The 19,210-nt window shown below is 35.9% G+C and overlaps 1 protein-coding gene across 5 annotated transcripts in view; it reads left to right on the top strand.

Moving 5' to 3' along the window:
- Positions 1 to 19,210, top strand: part of LOC113517496 (leupaxin) — a 95,787-nt gene that overhangs the window by 71,417 nt on the left and 5,160 nt on the right. For 4 of the 5 annotated variants that reach the window (XM_052899396.1, XM_052899361.1, XM_052899316.1 and 1 more), the window contains exons 4-8: positions 4,804 to 4,900; positions 15,230 to 15,443; positions 16,655 to 16,861; positions 17,006 to 17,179; positions 17,268 to 17,498. In XM_052899396.1, the coding sequence (XP_052755356.1) occupies positions 4,804 to 4,900; positions 15,230 to 15,443; positions 16,655 to 16,861; positions 17,006 to 17,179; positions 17,268 to 17,498 (923 nt within the window). Of the gene's footprint in view, positions 1 to 4,803; positions 4,901 to 15,229; positions 15,444 to 16,654; positions 16,862 to 17,005; positions 17,180 to 17,267; positions 17,499 to 17,704; positions 18,080 to 19,210 lie in introns of those variants that run through there. The other variant, XM_026902177.3, reaches the window with a different exon arrangement.

The raw sequence follows: 19,210 nt of genomic DNA, 5'->3' as shown, positions 1-19,210 counted from the left end.
TGCACTCGAGATTCTGTCGCTCAATAGCTGTACATATATGGCTTTGTTTTAAGTTTAAGAATGTAAAATTACAGAGTACATAAGCATAATATCTTAGTCTTCACAAATAACAATGCAAGAAAGTACCACTCTTGGGCGTGGGAGTCATAATGAATATTGTGAACCCTACTGATCTAAAGTGCTAGTTTTGTTTATTGGCGATCCTCATTTCATATATTATATATAAATCGCACACGTAAACACCTCCTATCCTGAAAGCAACGGTGAAAGCTTACCATCTGGTATGCTTGTTAATCATTTATCATCTTCCTGCCCTTATTCTGATTATTTATTTTCGGCCTAATATGTTTTTAATCATATCACTCGAAGTTTTGGATGTTTGTTCTACGACCGACCGTTTGTCTCCTTGGAAATCTATTTGTTGGTGGTATCCGTCGGAATGGCGGTTTGGAGGATTCCGGTATGGAGGAAAGGGTCGAGGAAAAAGGAAGGCGTTTAGAGTGAATAAATGAGATTGGTAAAAAAGGAAGAAAAAGGACACTACAGTTGTGGAAGTAATATTTGTTTGAAACTGCAGTGATTCGGTAGACTGGGGTCAAATACTCGTGTTTCTTACTCTAAAACCGTACAGATCACTAGAGGAAAACTCCTTGTTAACCGTTCAATTGTTTTAAAATATTTTTTAAATTAAAATACATTTATTAAAAAGCACAGCCCTGTCTATACGCCACCTGTTCGACTCCTAATTCTCCACGTCTGAAATATGAACAAACCTCATTTGTGTTTGGCTGCAGTCCTAATTAGTGGATGTAACAAATTTGGCTCTATAGATTGATATCTGTTTAAAGTAACAGCCTATTAATATTCCTCTGCTAGGTAAGACCTTCATCATGCTATGAAGTCATTCATTCATTATGAAATACAATCATTGAAAACTTGTTCCTAAGTGTTTGTCAGTATTTTAACAGCCTCATTGCTATCAATACCCTCTTCAGGTCGACCTCCATGTGGTTTCCCCTGGAAACCATCTTGATTAATTGTTTATGAATTCGTCATTATGGGTCATCCTCATTTGTCATCTATCACTGGAGCCCCGCCAGTATATACCGATAGTGCAAGCGGGATTACCATTCTATTATCACCCATTAAAAAAAAATGTGGAATGAGTTCCCTGCCGAAGTTTTCCCTAAAGATTACAGATAGGATTCATAAAAAAAAGCAGAATAAGCTCTCTGCCGAGATTATTCCTTACACACTCCAATATGGAATTTTTCAAAAAAGGTGTATTAAGGTTTTTCAGAGTCATTTTACACTCCTAGTTTATTATGAGATATGTACGTAGGCCATCTTCATGGTATAAAAAAAAATTAAGTGCTGTGGTTTTTTAAATTAATGAAACTTTTAAATGATCATATTTCACACGTTAACGTCGAATGCATAATAGAAAGTAACTGAAAGTGTTACGAGTACTCTTTACATTATTTTAGTAAAATATTTCCGAAATGCTTTTACACCCGCCATGTGTTATGGGCAAATGTAAATATCTGTCTCCGTGCCAATTAAACAAATTAATAGTCCCATCCAGTTATTTATTTGGCACATGAATTAAGTAAGTTTATTTATAATTATAATTTACAACGCTTTTTCCAAGGAAGTACTGTAATTTCTATTTAAAAACATGATATAGTAAACAATACAGATGACATGAAGTTAGTACGTTCGTAAACACTGTTAATGAATATAGTACGAGACCATGTTTTAGTAGAGACGTTGTGACACAAAATACCGTACGCTTCCTGTAGAAGACTTTCCGTTACACATATATATGACGGATCTGACAAATATTACATACATAGATCCATCAGTATTCTACGACTATGACGATATATGTATATATAAATATAAATAAATAATAAGATTATATATTATTATTATTATTTCAGCCATTAACTGTCCATTTCTGAATAAGCCTTCCCCATAAGGGGAGTTTTGCCAGTAGTTGTCACACTTAGACCGCGACCGCAGTTATGTTTTAAGAGGGACGCTGCTGCCCATCCCTTGCCCTACCCTTAGTCGGCTTTTAAGACACCCACATGAAAGGAAGGGGTGGCCTATTCTATGCAAGGACATACGGCGGTAATATAATACGAGTAGAACTAGCTGTATCCCGCGATTTTACTCGCGTGGATATAATCCCGTGTACCGAATCTCTTCTAAGTAGTTTTTGACAGTGAAAGAGTAAAATATCCGTTGGTCTATCGTTTTATAGCATTTTATATGTGATTCTTTAGATTAATATATTTTTTTTTATTTACGAACCGATTGAAATAAAACAAACACTGAATGGTAAGTGGAGCAAACCGCAACGCATTAGTGAACACCGCATTCAAATCCATTTCTGAGATTAGCGTGCACAAACGTACAGACAAACAGACAAAATTCTAAAAATAATTGTTTTAGGTTCTATTGCGTTTATATAGCCCCACTATAATAGTTTTTCTTATATATCCTCCATGTACAGACAGCGACCAGTTATGATTTTATGGTGTTATGATGTTATGATGATGACCAGAGGGAGACTTTGTACAAAAGTCGATTGCTTGGGTACCTCTGTCCCATTCGTGTTTCAACCGTGAAGCAGTTGTGTCTGCATGGCTTTGTTTCGGTTTGAAGGGTGGGATATGGCGTAAATTTACTGGGTACAGAGGAATAACACCTGAGTCCTCAGGAATGGCAACACATGGGGGGTATCATGGGCGAAACAGTATACTCTGTTATGTCCATGGTACTGCTCATGTCTATAGGCGATGGTTACCACTTTCCATCAGGTGGGCCGTCAGCTTGTTTGCCATTCTAAGTTGTATAAAAAAAAATTATACTTATTGTTTATTAAAATTCCAGTTATATCACTGTCTTCATACGGTCTTTTATAATTCGTCATTTATAATTCTCATCTCGTCCTATGCCTTAGTGAGTATTGGTACTAGGAAGAACGTACCAACTTGTGCATTTCTTAGAATACATGTTGTTGATAAACATTTGTATTTTATTGATGTATTTTTATTGTACTAGCTTTTAGCCACGACTTCGTACGTGTGGCCGGAATATGTTCATTGCTTAGAACAAAAAGTAGATACGCTACTTCGTCATCCTCTTTAGTATATGTACTTGTATCATCAAATCAGTCGTTAAGTTTTCACTGCTGAACATAGGCCTCCCCCATAAGGGTTTTGCTTGTAGCTACCATGCTTGGCTGGCGGCTTGGCATTCGCAGTAAGACTTTGGTAATGTCTTAAGAGGGACGCTGCTGCCTATCCCTCGACCATTAACTTCGATGTGTATTCGTATACCTCCATTAATTCGATAGTGTATTGATAGAGCCATTAGGATGTTAAGAGGTAAAAAAAGAAACTGACTTTCACATCTAGAATATTGGTAAGGATGTATAAGTAAAGTATCTAGTAGAAGTAAAAGTTCTTTCTTACCACCACAAAAATATCGTGAATGTTCAAAATTAAACGATAATATTAATAACTATCGGTTTTTATTCTTCCTTCGCACTTTAAGAAATTCCTTTTCTCGTAAATTTTGTAACTTTCTTCAATGAGCTGTATCCCATACTATGTTCTCGACTTCCCTACAGGAAATGACACCTATCTTTTTTTTGGCTTTTTTAATTTCTTAGCCTTCCTTTTCCTGTCCTTTCTTCTTTTTTGTTCTTAGCGTTTTTATTCTCGAACATGTCTTAATTCCATAATAAATCGTGGTCACTTTATTTGCGGATCATAATCGAAATGACTACAAATAGATGCCAACGACCTTTACAAACTCACGATATACTCGTAGCGGCCATTTGTAAATTGACAATGTTGTTATAACAATTGTATAATTTGAAAGAAAGTATTTGATATAAGATAATGATATTATTGACGATATCAGTTATTTGTATAAATAAAAATTAAATTCTATTTCTTGGTAAGCGCACCACTTGAAAATGGATAGATCAAATTGATATTAATAGTTTTTGAAAAGTTTAATTGAAAAACCTATTAAAAATGCTTGAAAAAATATTATATCTTTATATTAGAGGTGGGTGATGTGTATCAATACCTGTATATTCAAATTACAATACCTATATACTGGTACAATAACGAATATGTTAAAAAAATATGATAAATGTCAAAAAATTATATTGGCTAACAGACTTTTTACGTATTCAAAATAGATATCACAGCCGATATGGGCGATATCGAAATGGATGATGACCTTTTTCCCGCCATCTGTGTCCAGAGGAACCCAATATATAGATATCGAATCGATATACATATTACTCATGCCTACTTTATATGCGATCGTTACTGACGACAGGAACGATATGTCAATTCGCTTAGGTCAACATAGATTAGTTAATTAATAATACTGTTTTTAATTTATGTGTATCCTTTTGCGTAGCACCTTTTTTTTTTATAAAACTTAGAATGGCAAACAAGCTGACGGCCCACCTGATGGAAAGTGGTAACCGTCGCCTATAGACATGAGCAGTACCATGGACATAACAGAGTATACTGTTTCGCCCATGATATCCCCCATGTGTTGCCATTCCTGAGGACTCAGGTGTTATTCCTCTGTACCCAGTAAATTCACGCCATATTACACCCTTCAAACCTAAACATAGCAATGCAAACACAACTGCTTTACGATTAAAACACGAATGGGACAGAGGTACCCAAGCAAGCGACTTTAAATTAAATTTACCTTTACGCTATGCACTTTTAAATTATGTATTAATTTTTCCATTGACAGATGGATATGCACGCACTAATGGCGCCACTAGTCCGGCATCGTCCCGGCCGACCGTGGACTCGCTCCTCGATCAGCTTAGCACAGACATACCTAATGGGTGAGTATCAGTACATATCTACTGCTTCATCATCATTATAACAGCTCATCACACTTCAAGATCACATTGGAAAGTGTCACTCTGATGAGACTTTGTACAAAAGTCCTGTTATTAGGTACATGTGTCATTTTTTTATCGAAATGCAGCTGTATACGTTACATTGTCATAACCTGATGAGATAGGGGGGAAAGGGATTGTTAGTAATGGAGACTGAAAATCCCATTGCTAGCAATATACCCAACCAGGTAAACCTCCTCGCGGTTCTCCCTGGAAACTATCATGGTTAATTCTTGATGAATTCATCATGATGGGCTAACTGGCCTGTTTTCATTCTCATCAATCACCCTTCACTGGTGCTCCGCCAGCGTATCCCGTTAGCGCAGGCGGGATTACCATACCATTTTCACAAATTACAAACCTGATGGGGTATTTTACTTGTAATAGGGTTACTAACCCCATTTCTAACAATCCCCTTTCTCCCCTACTGGGTAGATATTCACAATATTTTCATTACACAAACATGGTTAACGCGTGAGTGACGCCTCTGATGCTGCGTACGTCAACAACTTTCCGTGAACACTAATCGACTGCATAATTGTGCTCAACCGCCATTTACCAACATTCTGTTTAAAAATCTAAATCGCTATAATATTTCAGCCGTGAGAGAGTAACAAACAGAAGTCAATATAAAATGCTATGTTGAGCAGTTGAGTAGTTCGTAATACAAACTTACCGAATCAGTATCAACAAACACAGTAATAAAGTTGATTACGTTGTTCAAACAATCACTTCAGTCACAGAATAAATATTATACATATTTTTTTTTTTGATAGGTGAAAATGATATAGTAACCCCGCCTGCGCTACGCGATACGCTGGCGGAGCACCAGTGAAGGGTGATAGATGAGAATGAAAACAGGCCAGTTAGCCCATCATGATGAATCCATCAGGAATTAACCATGATAGTTTCCAGGGGGAACCGCGAGGAGGTCGACCTGGTTGGGTATATTGCTAGCAACGGGATTCTCAGTCTCCATTACTAACAATCCCTTCCCCCCATATGGGTGTAGATTATCTATTTTGTTTATACATACATACATATCTGTCACGCCTGTCTCCCATTAGAGTAGGCAGAAACAATGGAACGCCAAATGCTTAGATTGAAACAAACCTTTTTCGCTTCTTCCACATTCATCAATCTATTCAACACGTTCGCCGGTTACGAGTATTTTTAATTTGGCCCTTCAGTACGTCCTTCTAAGGCGGGCCCCTACCGATATCTCCATTTATTCTTGCTCGATAAATCAATCACGATGGTTTCCATAATGAACCGCGTGGAGGTCGATCTGACAGGGTATATTGCTAGCAATGGGATTTCTAATCTCCATTACTAACAATCCCTTCTCCCCCCTACTAGGTAAATATTCACAAAATGCTTGTTTTGTTCATATTAGCACATCTAAAATTGTTTTTTCCTGGAGTAGAGGGTCCCGACTCATATGTACTCTCAGATATGCTATATGATATCTTCGTAAAGCTTTGCTCGCATCCTGGGGTGAGCACAGTCCATCTGGTCGCCGTCTAAATACGCCTATGATTTTGTTATTACATTAAATCAAATAAACATCAGAAATAGATGTTCGTGTTGTCTTGTCAGCACCGGTTTCCAGTTGTTGGCAACGATTCCTAATGACACTTCCGTAACACATTATTGTGTTGAATTTCTAAGTGTGCAAAAGCCACGGTTGATTTCAAAACAAGAGATGTAATTCAATATGAAATGTAACAAAAATTTTGCGTACACACATATCGTTTTGTGTTTTGACTTCACAAAAGGATCAAGTTTTCAATTCGGATTTTTTTTATGTTGTGTACGTAATATCGTTATTTATACCGTATTGGATTTTTTATGCAGCTTAGAATGGCAAACAAGCTGACGGCCCACCTGGAAAGTGGTTACCGTCGCCTACAGACATGAGCAGTACTGTGGACATAACAGAGTATAATGTTTCGCCCATGATACCGCCCATTCGTTGCCATTCCTGAGGACTAAGGTGTTACATAGGTTATTATTATTTTTCTTTATCTGAAGGGATATACTTTCAGATCGGTGCCATAGAAATTTTAATAAAATAAATTCAGAAGTTTGGTTTTTAAATAGAATAGAATAAATATTTATTGTGAGCATTATAATTATTCGTAAGATTTTATCAACGTCTTAAAGGAAATTGACACAGCTTACCCATACATCAGTCAGCCTACACCAGCCAAGCCGTCAGCCTGTTTGCCATTCTAAGTTGTATAAAAAAAAAAAATCGGGCGTACAATACAATTAGCTACATAACATTATTTTGCAGTTTTACAATAAAGTCGTCATCAAAGTTAAAAATAGAATAAAACACGTCAATCGTCAATAATAAATTTACATGCATACATATTATGATCTTTTTATATTAATTTAATTATTTATAATGTCAATATAAAAAAAATTTCAAGAAGCAAAGGATTCATTCAAATTGTAAAAAGCATTTTCAAATAACCATTTTTTTATAAACAAAGTAACTAATTTTGCTACTACTGAAGTCAGTTTTTTTTTTTTGTAGAACACAATCTAAATAGGCGTGTTACGTGATATCTTCGGTAATTCTAATCAGATTATGATTTTTTGGCTGCATATACATTTTATCACGTTTTATATCAGTGCATTGTTTGACGATAAAATTCTTTTTTTTATATACTAATCGCCTGTTTATTATTAAGCTAGAATGCTCTTTATTATGAGAAGTCAAGTAAGAAACGTCTACAAGTACAACTTAGAATGCATAAATGCGAGCTAATTCAGAAATGTTCGTTTTTTAAATTGACCCGACCGGGACTCGAACTCGGTACCTCATTTACGCAAACCAACCAAGGTTGTTAATTATTTACTTAATGTTTTAATAATAACACGGATCATTAAAACGGGTGATGATCCACCTTGATGACAGGCCCAATGTCAAGTGGCGAGGTTGCGGCTATTTCCCCATTAACCATGTACATTTATTTTTACCAACTTCACAAAGTATTTTATTTTTCTTCACTGATTTAAAACAAATAATATTTTATACAGCAAATATGTCAATGCTAAATCAGTCAGTATAAAATATTTTTTAATTTACACAATTTATTATGGTATTTTATTTAGATATTTAAGTTAAAAATTAACTAAAATATACAAAATATTCATTATATACATATAATAACAAATTAAAATATAAATATTTTATTCCATATCACTTGCTCGTTGTTTATTTGTTAATATAATATTTTATGTAATAATAATTTGTTATTTATATTAATCACATTATTATATTGTAAACAACTATTGTTTGGATATTAATATATGTATTAAAATAATAGGGTAAATCCTCAAGAATATATACATATAGACTACATAATTAGATTTATTTAGTGTCCATAGATTAATAAACACATAAACTAGTTGGCCTCCATAGTAGATCCAGAGACAAACAGGACTTATATTATTCATAGATTAAGGATAGTACATATTTTTTTTTTTATAATACAATGGCAACCTAGCTGGACGGCTCATCTAATAGAAAATGATGACCGTCATCTGTAGATATGAACCGTACCTTAGATATCTAGAATATGCTTTGAAGCCTATTGTATTTTATTACGTTGTTACGTCTTTATAATTTCTCTGCTATCTCCTTTCCCAGTCTCCAAATTGAAATACCATACCATGTTGTTGTTGTGTCAGCCTTTCCCATAAAGGGGAGTTTTGTCAGTAGTTGCCACGCTTGGCAGGCAAGCATGGCAACTAATGACTTTGGGTTGGCAACCGCAGATGATAGGCTATGGAGAGGGACGCTGCTGACATCCCTTGATTATCAGGTTCTCTTAGTCGCTTCATACGACACTCACAGGAAGAGAAGTGGTGGCCTATTCTATAACTGCACGGCAATTTGAAATACAGGCATGCTAACACAGCTGTTTCACGAAACACGGATGGGACAAAGATAAGCATGCAGACAACATTTGCACCCTGTAAAATCACTGCCACCCTTCAAATCGAAACAGCCATGCAAACAACTGCTTTTCGGTGGAAATACGAATGGAACAGTAGTACTTAATCAAACGACTTTTATACAAAGTCTCCCTCTGGTAAAAGTTATGAAACTACAAGAAGTAAGAATGTATGTTATGATTTTAAGTCTTTAGCACTTGATTCCCTCTGCTTATCTCGCAAGCGTATATAAATAGTAAGGACAAAGAAGGATTTTATTCGCGAATAAAATATCAACCGATCGCTCGCTAAACAAGTACACACGTTTCTAATGCAAATCATAAATTAGGGTGGTCAATAAAGATATTTTGGCGTGACCGGCCCGTACTCACGGCGCCGTGGGCCGCGCGGGCCGTGTGAAACGCCGTATTTTTGTGCGCGTCCGCAAATAGATAGCGACGTCAGTTATGTTGTTAGTTTATTTGTAATAATCGCCTATGGGTGCTGTTGCCACGGTTTACGGTGCCTGTAAGACTTCCCACTATACGTTGCGATCTTAGATTATATATATAGAGCATGAATGTGAAAAACCTGTTAATAATTATTTATTTAACCCTTTATTGCAGAAACTTAAAAATAAATAAATGACAGTTAAACAATTCAAGTGAAATACAGTAACATAAATTATAAATTTAGTCAGCTGAATTGATATTTGGCTGACTCAATTTGACGCATATTTTTTTTAAATCAAGACCAAATGCGCCATTTATTCAATGTTGCAAGTAATTCGACTAAAATTTCCCAGACCAAGACGATTTTTTTTTTAATTGGAAACTATTTCTTGGGATATTATATAAATATACATATGTTCGTATTGGTAACAAATTAATAAAAATAATTAGTAACGTTATATTAATTAAAATGACGGCCATTTTCAGTCAAATTTACATAATTTTATTTTTCAATTTAACCATAAAATTTAATTTCGCCCATATACTGAGAAGTAAATTATGGTAACCCTAACATGGATAAAAAAATTATCTGTTTTTAGTGAAGCATTTCTTTAAAAACCATGTATGTAATCTAAGCTTGCGATACTGGTTTTGTGATTGTTGCCTTATTTCGAACTGGCTATATCTCATGTGAATTAGGATAAAAAATCACCCATGTAATTTAAAATTGTGGTCTATTTGTGTCTTTCACACATAAGTATTTCATTTCAAAACAGACAGGTAAACTCTTGTGTTGCCATTCGTTAAAATGTTTAACCTCCATACATTGTAATTTCACTAACATATCTTACTTAAAACAACCAGTAGGACAGATTTGGCGGCAAAAATACGAATAGGACAGATAATTTTTGCACAAAATCTCTCTCTGATAAAATATTGACACAACATTTCAAATACAATACTGTAGATTAAATATGATTTAGTAGTACATTTTTATTAGTAAATTCTGCTTTACACTAGAATAAATTCTACTGTTTGCGAATTATCAGTTCGATTCAGAATTAGCAAATATATCGCGTAATGGACACACAAAAAATAGTTAATTTTAAAACCTATTTTCAACTGGCTTCAAAAAATTCTCAATTCGGTTGTATTAATTTTTTGTTTGTTACCTCATAACTCTGTCGGTTCTAAACCGATGTGGAAAATTAGTTTTTTTTTTTTTTTATCTGAAACGCTATACTTATAAATTACTCCCATAAAAATGTTATCAAAATCAATTCAGAAGTTTAATTTTTAGATCAAAATAACTGGTTTTGTCACGTTTGAAGTAAATTTTTTTGTGGCATACAATCTTTAAATATTTGAAAGTCGCTTAAATATAACATGATTCTCAAAGTAACTTCAGTGCAAACTGATCAACACGCCGAGCAAAATACACTTTTCGGCTTGCTACTTTGAATACAACGGTATAAATCTTTTCACTCCGGATTGAAAATAATATTGTGACTAAGTATTATCGTAATATTTTCTAGGTAACGCACACGATGATGACATTATTTATTGATCTGTGTTGATAAAAAATTGGTGGCATCCTTAGATTAATGACATAGATAGAGCATCTTTCTACAAACACTTAGACAAAAATCCAATTTTTTTCGCAAGAACATAAAAGTTGTTGTCAATATTTCGTGTATCATACACCGTAAATAAAGTTACGCAATTCGTCTACCGCATATTATAGTTATTATATTACTTGCAACACCAAAAACTGGCGCGCTTTTTTTTCTTAAAAAAAATAAATAAGGGCAAGCAGAAATGTTTAAATTGGTATAGGATGATCTAGTTTGCAATATAATATTTTTTAAATGAAAGTATAGGGTTTGATTACTTTTCTCAATATAATTTGTTTTATTTTTAAGCTTCGAGTTTCTTGAAGCCGCCATTTTGTTATTCCCATAATCTATAACTATCCTTAAATATAAAAATATATCTATTATTTTTTAAATAAATATGTACATGTTACTTGCCCTTATATTTAGTACTAAATATGTGGTCAATCTATTTTTTTTTTTAATTATTCATTAATTATAATTTATTACCAATGATTTCATTAATTTCATCTTTATGACTTCCAAATAAATTCTAAATTCCACCATGTGCCAAAAATCTCCAACATCAATAGATTTTTTTTGCAATACTTATTTTCTTTCTTTCACAATTTCCGTTATTATTTTTAGACGCCTATATTCAGGAGATACGACGTTACAGATAATAAATATCTTTTCATGTACTTACAATCTACAGGGCGGGCTGACATCATTATGAACGGCCTTGCGTCAATCCAACGTCATTGTTACCAATGTAAAGGAACTTCATTACTCTATAGTTAGCTACGACTTGTATCTAACTACAGAGTAATACCGTGTGTACCCCGGCACAGAAAGGGCCACCCCTTTCTTTCCCGTGGGTGTCGTAAGAGGCGACTAAGGGAGGGCGAGGGATGGGCAGCGTATTTAAAGGCCTAACTGCGGTTACCAACTTGCCTGCTAAGCGTGTCATTACTGGCAAAACGGTAAAACAAATTAACGACTGAAATAATAATAATAGTTATAACTTAATATAATCTCACTTTTTTGGTAGTCCATGTGGTAGACTTATGTTCACGAGTTACAGTAAATGATTGGCATAAATAATGATAATTGACTTATTTGTAACAGATTTCAAAATGGAGAAAGTTGTCAATTAAACTTTTCTTTTTGCGTTTTTATACGTTGCACCGTCATTTATATTTTCTGTTATTCCTGTCTACGGTCGACTGGTAGATAACGCCATGTGGTGGTAAGTCCGCCGTTTACACTTTCTACGTGTATTAAAGTTTAATAAATAAATATTTTCACGGTTCGTTTTTAATCGCAATTGTCTACTTTCGTACTATTAAAATATAGAATAGTACAAGTATTTTTATACAATCATCATAAGCTTTTAAATTCCATTAAGTGTCTACAATCAACATCATTAATATCATCTACTCTTGTGTTAGTAATTTTGTCAAAATTGAACTCTGTGTCATAAAAATAAGTCTTAAATTTAATTGTATTCTCAGTTGAATGAAAAACTTCACGTATAAACCTAGACAAATAATTATTTTGTACGCAACTTTCCTGTACTAGATTATCCCCTAATCATTTTCTTTCCCATTGCATTGCATTGACTGGAAAATCTCTCTCTCTCTCACACAGATAGACCCACCCTTGCTAACAAGTTGTTAAACTAATCGCTGTATCTTTTTTTACAAATGCAGTAAAATATATATATAATTTCTATAATAAATATAAGTAAATCAATCCATCCGTTACAGTCAAAAGTTATGAACAATGTTGAGTACACAGTACGCCGTATAATTGTTCTTGGCATAGCCCGGCGCCGTTTGCGCATGTTTCCGCCCTGTAATTAGTGTTAGTTCGCGAACTACTCATGCACCTGCCAGCACTTTTCAGATGCAATCTGTGTTTCTCTATCGAGGGATAATAGGGCGTAACTACCTTACGAGATTTTATGTAAATAACGTTGTTTATGTTTTCAAATTATAAAATAAAATTTTTAAATGTTAGTCGAAACTAAAATATGTTTAATTTTACGTATATAATTTTGGCGAAAATTCAATATAAATTACGTTAAACTCAGATATGGCCTTTAAAAAAGACATTATACATCTCTTACACATCACACCTATCTTTGCACATAGGCAAAAGCTCCATTCATATCATGGCGTTGATCATCGGACACATCTGAAGTGGGCATGGTCCACCTAGGCCCCTTTAAATACATCTATGCTGAAACTAGACAAAAGATTGTGACGAAAGATAACTATAAGAAGTTTATACTTGATGATATAATTTAAAATTGTGTTCATAAAAAAAATCATAACCTCCCAAGGGGGAGGCTTATGTTCAGCTGTGAAGGCTGGTGTAATGATGGAACCCAGCAGTGGAATATATATTTAATACTAGCGGCCCGTCCCGGCTTCGCACAGGTGGACATTTTTATATTTAAAAAAATGGCTACTAAGGCGTGTGCAACGCGACGGAAGCTTAAAAATGGAGTAATTTCTCTCGTTTTCCTAACATTTCCCTTCACTGCTCTGCTCCTATTGATCGTAGCGTGATGAAAAGTATACCTGCCCAGGAGTATGAAGAATAATTGTACCAAGTTTCGTTAAAATCTGTCGAGTAGTTTTTGTTTCTATAACGAATATACAGATAGACAGACAAAAATTTTACTGATTGCATTTTTGGCATCAGTATCGATCACTAATCACCCCCCTGATAGTTATTTTGGAAATATATTTCATGCACAGAATTGACCTCTCTACAGATTTATTATAAGTATAGATATGTTTTGAAATTATTGGAGTTATGACCTTATTTAATTTATCAGTCAAGATTTATTGCGTGTATATTTATTACATTAGGGCATGAACTTTATGTAGGAACAAAGATTTGTTAGACATTAATAAATGTAATTTGGCATACAAGAATAGTAGGTTGGATTAAAGTGTTACTTATATTAATTGCCATCGGTTGTTTAGGAAAGGTATGTTTATAAACATTGTCTCGTAATAAATACAACATACATATATATTTATACTCACTAATATTATAATTTCATTTATTAACTTGTATACTCTTACCTTTATAGATCAAGTAAAATAGATGTCCTTGAGTTTGGGAGCCTGGTGATCTGTAAGACCACCCATCAAAAAAAAAAATAGGAACACTCGGTTAAAACGATAAACACAATTTCTGTATATAGCTTATTTTTATTAAATGAAATTCATCATCATCAGCCTTTAAGTGTCCACTGCGGAACATAAGTATCCATCTTAGGTGGTTTTGCCAGCAGTGGCCACGCTTGGCAGGCAGACTGGCAACCGCAGTTAGGCTTTACAGATGTTTTAAGAGAGACGTTGCTGCCCATCTCTCGCCCTCCTTAGTCGCCTCTTACGACATCCACGGTAAAGGAAGGGGTGGCCTATTCTATGCCGGGACCACACGGCCGTGAAACGGAAATGAAACTAATTGATATGAAATATTTATTTGCTTTATATATTTATCTTATATGCTTTTATATAATCCCTTCTACTAATTATATATGAACACCCAAAAACCATTAACCTCCTTTCTTTAATAATCGGATAAAAATAGTTGCCAATACTAAAAGTGCGTTAAGTCACTTTGTCTGGCCGCGAATTGAACCCGCGACCTCATTTCATGTAACGTGGCACACTTTGCCACACGGATATAGTTTAATAATCACGCTAGAATGATATTTTATCATAGATAATATTTTTGTCACTGACAGGATACACTTCTGTATTGATCCCTTATTATTTTTGTTGTGATTAAAGTGCCTGTAGGAATTGTATTTTATGTAGTGTATTGTTTGTGTAGGAACACTTATATTAATATTTTATATTTTTCTTTCTTTATAAATAATTGCACACCGCTTAAATAAAAAGAATACGTTAACAAAGTTTTATAAAAATATACATATCTAGAAGGAGATTTCCTAATATTGACCTAATATAATAACAATAGAGGGGGAAAGGATTGTTGGTATAGTATAGATAGTTAGTCCCATTGCCAATAATATACCCTATCAGGTCGACCTCCACGTGGTCCCCCTTAGAAACTGTCGTGCTGAATTCCAGGCGTATTCATCATGATGGACTAATTGACCTACTTTTTTTTCTTACATATCCGTCACTGGTGCTACGCCAGCGTGTACCGTTAGCGCAAGCAGTAATGCCATTTCATTATCATCCTTTAAAAATATATATAATAACAGTACGTTTCTTATTTAACAGTCGCTCATCAACATCGCCAATTCCACCATCGTCCGGCACGCTTCCACGGCCAGGCACCAAGCAGGTGACGGTTACCGTCCAAGAGACCGTGGTGGAGCCTGCGCAGGCGCAGCAGCAACCCCCGACGACGGTGGCGCCCCACCGCCACCACTATCACGCCTCCAGCGCCACTAAGGAGCTCGATGATCTAATGGCATCGCTCTCTGACTTCAAAGTGAGACTTAAATACATTTTTTTTTATTTACTGTAATGTTATAAAAGCTAACCTTGGCCTGTCCTTTCAGTAACAAAATACTATTTAAAACAACAAAAATAACTGTAAGCAACAATAATATTTTCTTACTTCTCTACACTTTATTTAACAATTTCATATGAAAACTCCAAATTGATGTTTAGCCGATTAAAAGGATTATAGGATTTTGACTTCTAAATTTGATGTTTAGAAGTCAAAATCCTTACCTAGATTCCTTTGAGAAAAGGTCTCAAAATATATGTAATTGTGTGTCTGCATACAGTATATGTATACAGGATCCAATCAAAATAATCATTATCATCATAATTTTTATATTTTAGTCTTAGTAAAATTTTTTTTCGAAAAAAAATGAGTAAATAAAGGATAAGAAATTTTGAGCCTCCCAGACAGCTCGTCCAGCTGCCAAATTAGCTGGTGTAAAGAGAAAAGTTGAAATATAGTGGAAACAGAATTTTATTCCAAACATATAAAGGCTAAAGCGCTTTGCCAAGCAGACGAATGTCTTGATAATATTATCAACATAAAACCTGAATTTCACACTCATACATCTACATTAAAGTGTTTCTTCATTCATAAAACCGTATTTACTAAATAAACGGTTGTATTCATAATCCAGCGGTCCGAGCAGCTTATTCGATTTTACGATTCGCAGATCGTGGTGCCCTAACCTGATCTGAGTCATCGGGCGCCCTATGGGCCAATATCGGACGGCAGCTGTCACGGCCACTCGGCACACTGCACCACAGCATTTTCCGTTTATTATAATATTTACAAGTCTCCTTTCTTGGTCCATGGCTATTTCCAGCCACGCAAACAGGCATCACTCCAGCGGTACCGTCGTCCCTCTCGCACCCGTGGTAACACCCATATCTAAAGATAGTTCGGAGCGTTACATCACAGGCGTGGTGGGGCCGCGAGCTTATAATATTAGAGTACTTAGTCAAACATTTCACTCGGACCGCATTCGCTTCAGTCCACCACGGGCGGACGGTGTTACCTTCTGTACGTTAGGCTTCAATTTGCGATCTTTGCCTTGAATCGTTCTGGTCTTCGACTCGAGTCAAAGATCCAAAGTGGAGTACTTCCCAGTTTATGTTATTGCTCTTTCGTCAAAATTGGTGACGGCAAAGCAATAGAAACATCAGTTTTATAAATTTCTTTCTAATTTTCAGGTAAGCGGCGCAGGAGGAGAAGGCGGAACTCACGTGTATCGGGAGAAACGCGCGTGGCAAGAACACTACCGCAGTAGCCCGCGGCAACCCGAATCCGCCTCTCTCGAGCATATGCTCGGATCCCTCCGGGCAGACATGAGCCGCCAAGGAGTACAAACCCCCCAGAAGGGATGCTGCAATGCGTGCGAAAAGCCCATCGTCGGACAGGTGGTTATTGGATCGTGTTTGGAGCAGGAATTAGGGTTCCACATCATCCGACGATAGTTATTGGATTGAAGTGAAAATCGGAACTGCTCCTTTAGTGTTACTTTTTGAAGCGAGTGATGATAATAATACGGTTTTTTGGTGCAGGTCATCACCGCTTTGGGCCGCACGTGGCACCCTGAGCACTTCACTTGCGCTCACTGCAACCAAGAGTTGGGCACAAGAAATTTCTTCGAACGCGAAGGCAGACCTTATTGCGAACCGGACTACCACAACCTGTTCTCGCCGAGATGCGCATACTGCAACGGTCCTATCCTTGATGTTAGTTTTTGAAAATATTCAGTGGATCATTTCAGATTTTATGTTCTTACAAGTACATTTATAAGACAAAGTACATTTTCTGTTTCAGAAATGTGTGACGGCTTTGGAGAAAACATGGCACACAGAGCATTTCTTCTGCGCTCAGTGCGGTCAACAGTTCGGCGAAGATGGCTTCCACGAGAGGGACGGGAAGCCTTACTGCCGCGCTGACTACTTCGACATGTTCGCGCCAAAATGCGGTGGCTGCAATAAGCCCATTATGGAGAATTACATATCCGCGCTCAACACACAATGGCATCCAGATTGCTTCGTATGCAAGGTCAGTATGAAATTTTTACAGGACTCCCTTTACTTCCGATGGCTGAAGTAATACCCGCGAAAGGTTTGATTTAAGCTCCAAAATTTTTATCTAGGAAAGCGTCTACGCCAGGTAAAGTACCTTCTGCCAAATGCTCAATAGATTACTATTGATCTTAATCTTTGAGCAATCGTATCGCCCTATCTAACTTGAGGTTTCGATCACAGGACTGCCAAAACCCCGTCAAAGGCAAATCATTCTATGCCATGGAAGGAAAACCGGTATGCCCAAAATGCGTTGGAGTAGATGAAGATGAATAAGGAATGATACATCAGCCCCCCCTCTAAAATGGATGCCCTCCCCAATTTTCTTTTACAGCAATGCTCGCCGAATGACACGGCCAAGGAATGAAATGCGTACACAACACACACGGATGTTATTTCAACACACAAAACAACACAAACACACATAATACGACCTCTATAGTATAGACAACTTAATAGATATAATGTATGTAATATATTTTTGTAATGTTATTGTAATGCTAAGATTTATAATAAAGAGAACAAAAATAAAAGAAAAAAAAATAACAAACCAAAAAATAATATATAAAAATGACAAAACAGAACCGCCTACAGGGTCATCTTGTCGGGCGGTGGGCACCTGTCAAGGTCACCGTGAACGGTGGCATTGACCTTTTATCAGTCCATTGTTGTGTTTCCATGAAGGACAACTGTAAAAAACGTAACCAAAACGTAAACGAGGTCAAGTGCTAGGCGTATAGGGTTTCCCGCGCGACTCCCGAACTCGATCGCTATTAATAGCCGTAGGATGACGTCGCACGCGTCTGCAGCCACACCGGCTGCCGTAAATCAGCCGCTTTGTTTATGGGACACGGGTTAAATGTTATTTTTAAATCACTATGCACTATAAATACAATGTTGTCACGCGATGAATTATAAACTCACTGCAACATTTTGTTGAAATCCAGAGAACATTTGTAAATATAGTTTTTCTATTGTAAAATGCGTACAAGTTGATTAGTTTAATTCTACAAACATATATGATGAAAAGCAGCGCTTCTAGTGGATAATAATCTAAATCTATTTTATTCCATAGTGCATTACAGTCAGGAATCAATAACTGTAATAAATATTACATATATATATATACACATCCATGTCTATACATATACATTATACATGTATTTATATTTCATACACATACATAAAGACACAAATTATCTCAATTTAATTTTACTTATATATGTAAATGGATAAAGCAACAGATAGTAAATATGTATGATAGATATAAAATGGATAAAGTAAGGATAGAGATGTTTGGTACTCGATATATCTCTCTCTCTCTCTCTCTCTCTCTGCCTACGCTACGCACCGTAAGGGACATGAAAAATAAAGTAATAATAATTATAGATTTGTATTTAGGTTGACAAACGAGTGGACTATTTTTTTTTAATAGGTGATAATGGAATACGAACCCGCCCACGCTAACGGTATACGCTGGCGGGGCACCAGTAAGAGATAATTGATCGATGTTGATAAGCCAGGTCAGTTAGCTAAGAATGATAGTTTCCAGAGGGGGGCGCGAAGAGATCGACCTAACATGGTATACTGGGGGGAAGGGCTTGTTAGTAAGTAATGCGGGCTACCAGTCCCATTGCTGGGGGGGGGGGGGGAAGGGATTGTTAGCAATGGAGTTTGACAGCTCCATTG

Source organism: Galleria mellonella, unplaced genomic scaffold (assembly GCF_026898425.1).
Source record: "Galleria mellonella isolate WM207_F2 unplaced genomic scaffold, CSIRO_AGI_GalMel_v1 utg103, whole genome shotgun sequence".
Lineage (NCBI taxonomy): Eukaryota > Metazoa > Arthropoda > Insecta > Lepidoptera > Pyralidae > Galleria > Galleria mellonella.
This window is presented reverse-complemented; position numbering and strand designations above follow the sequence as displayed.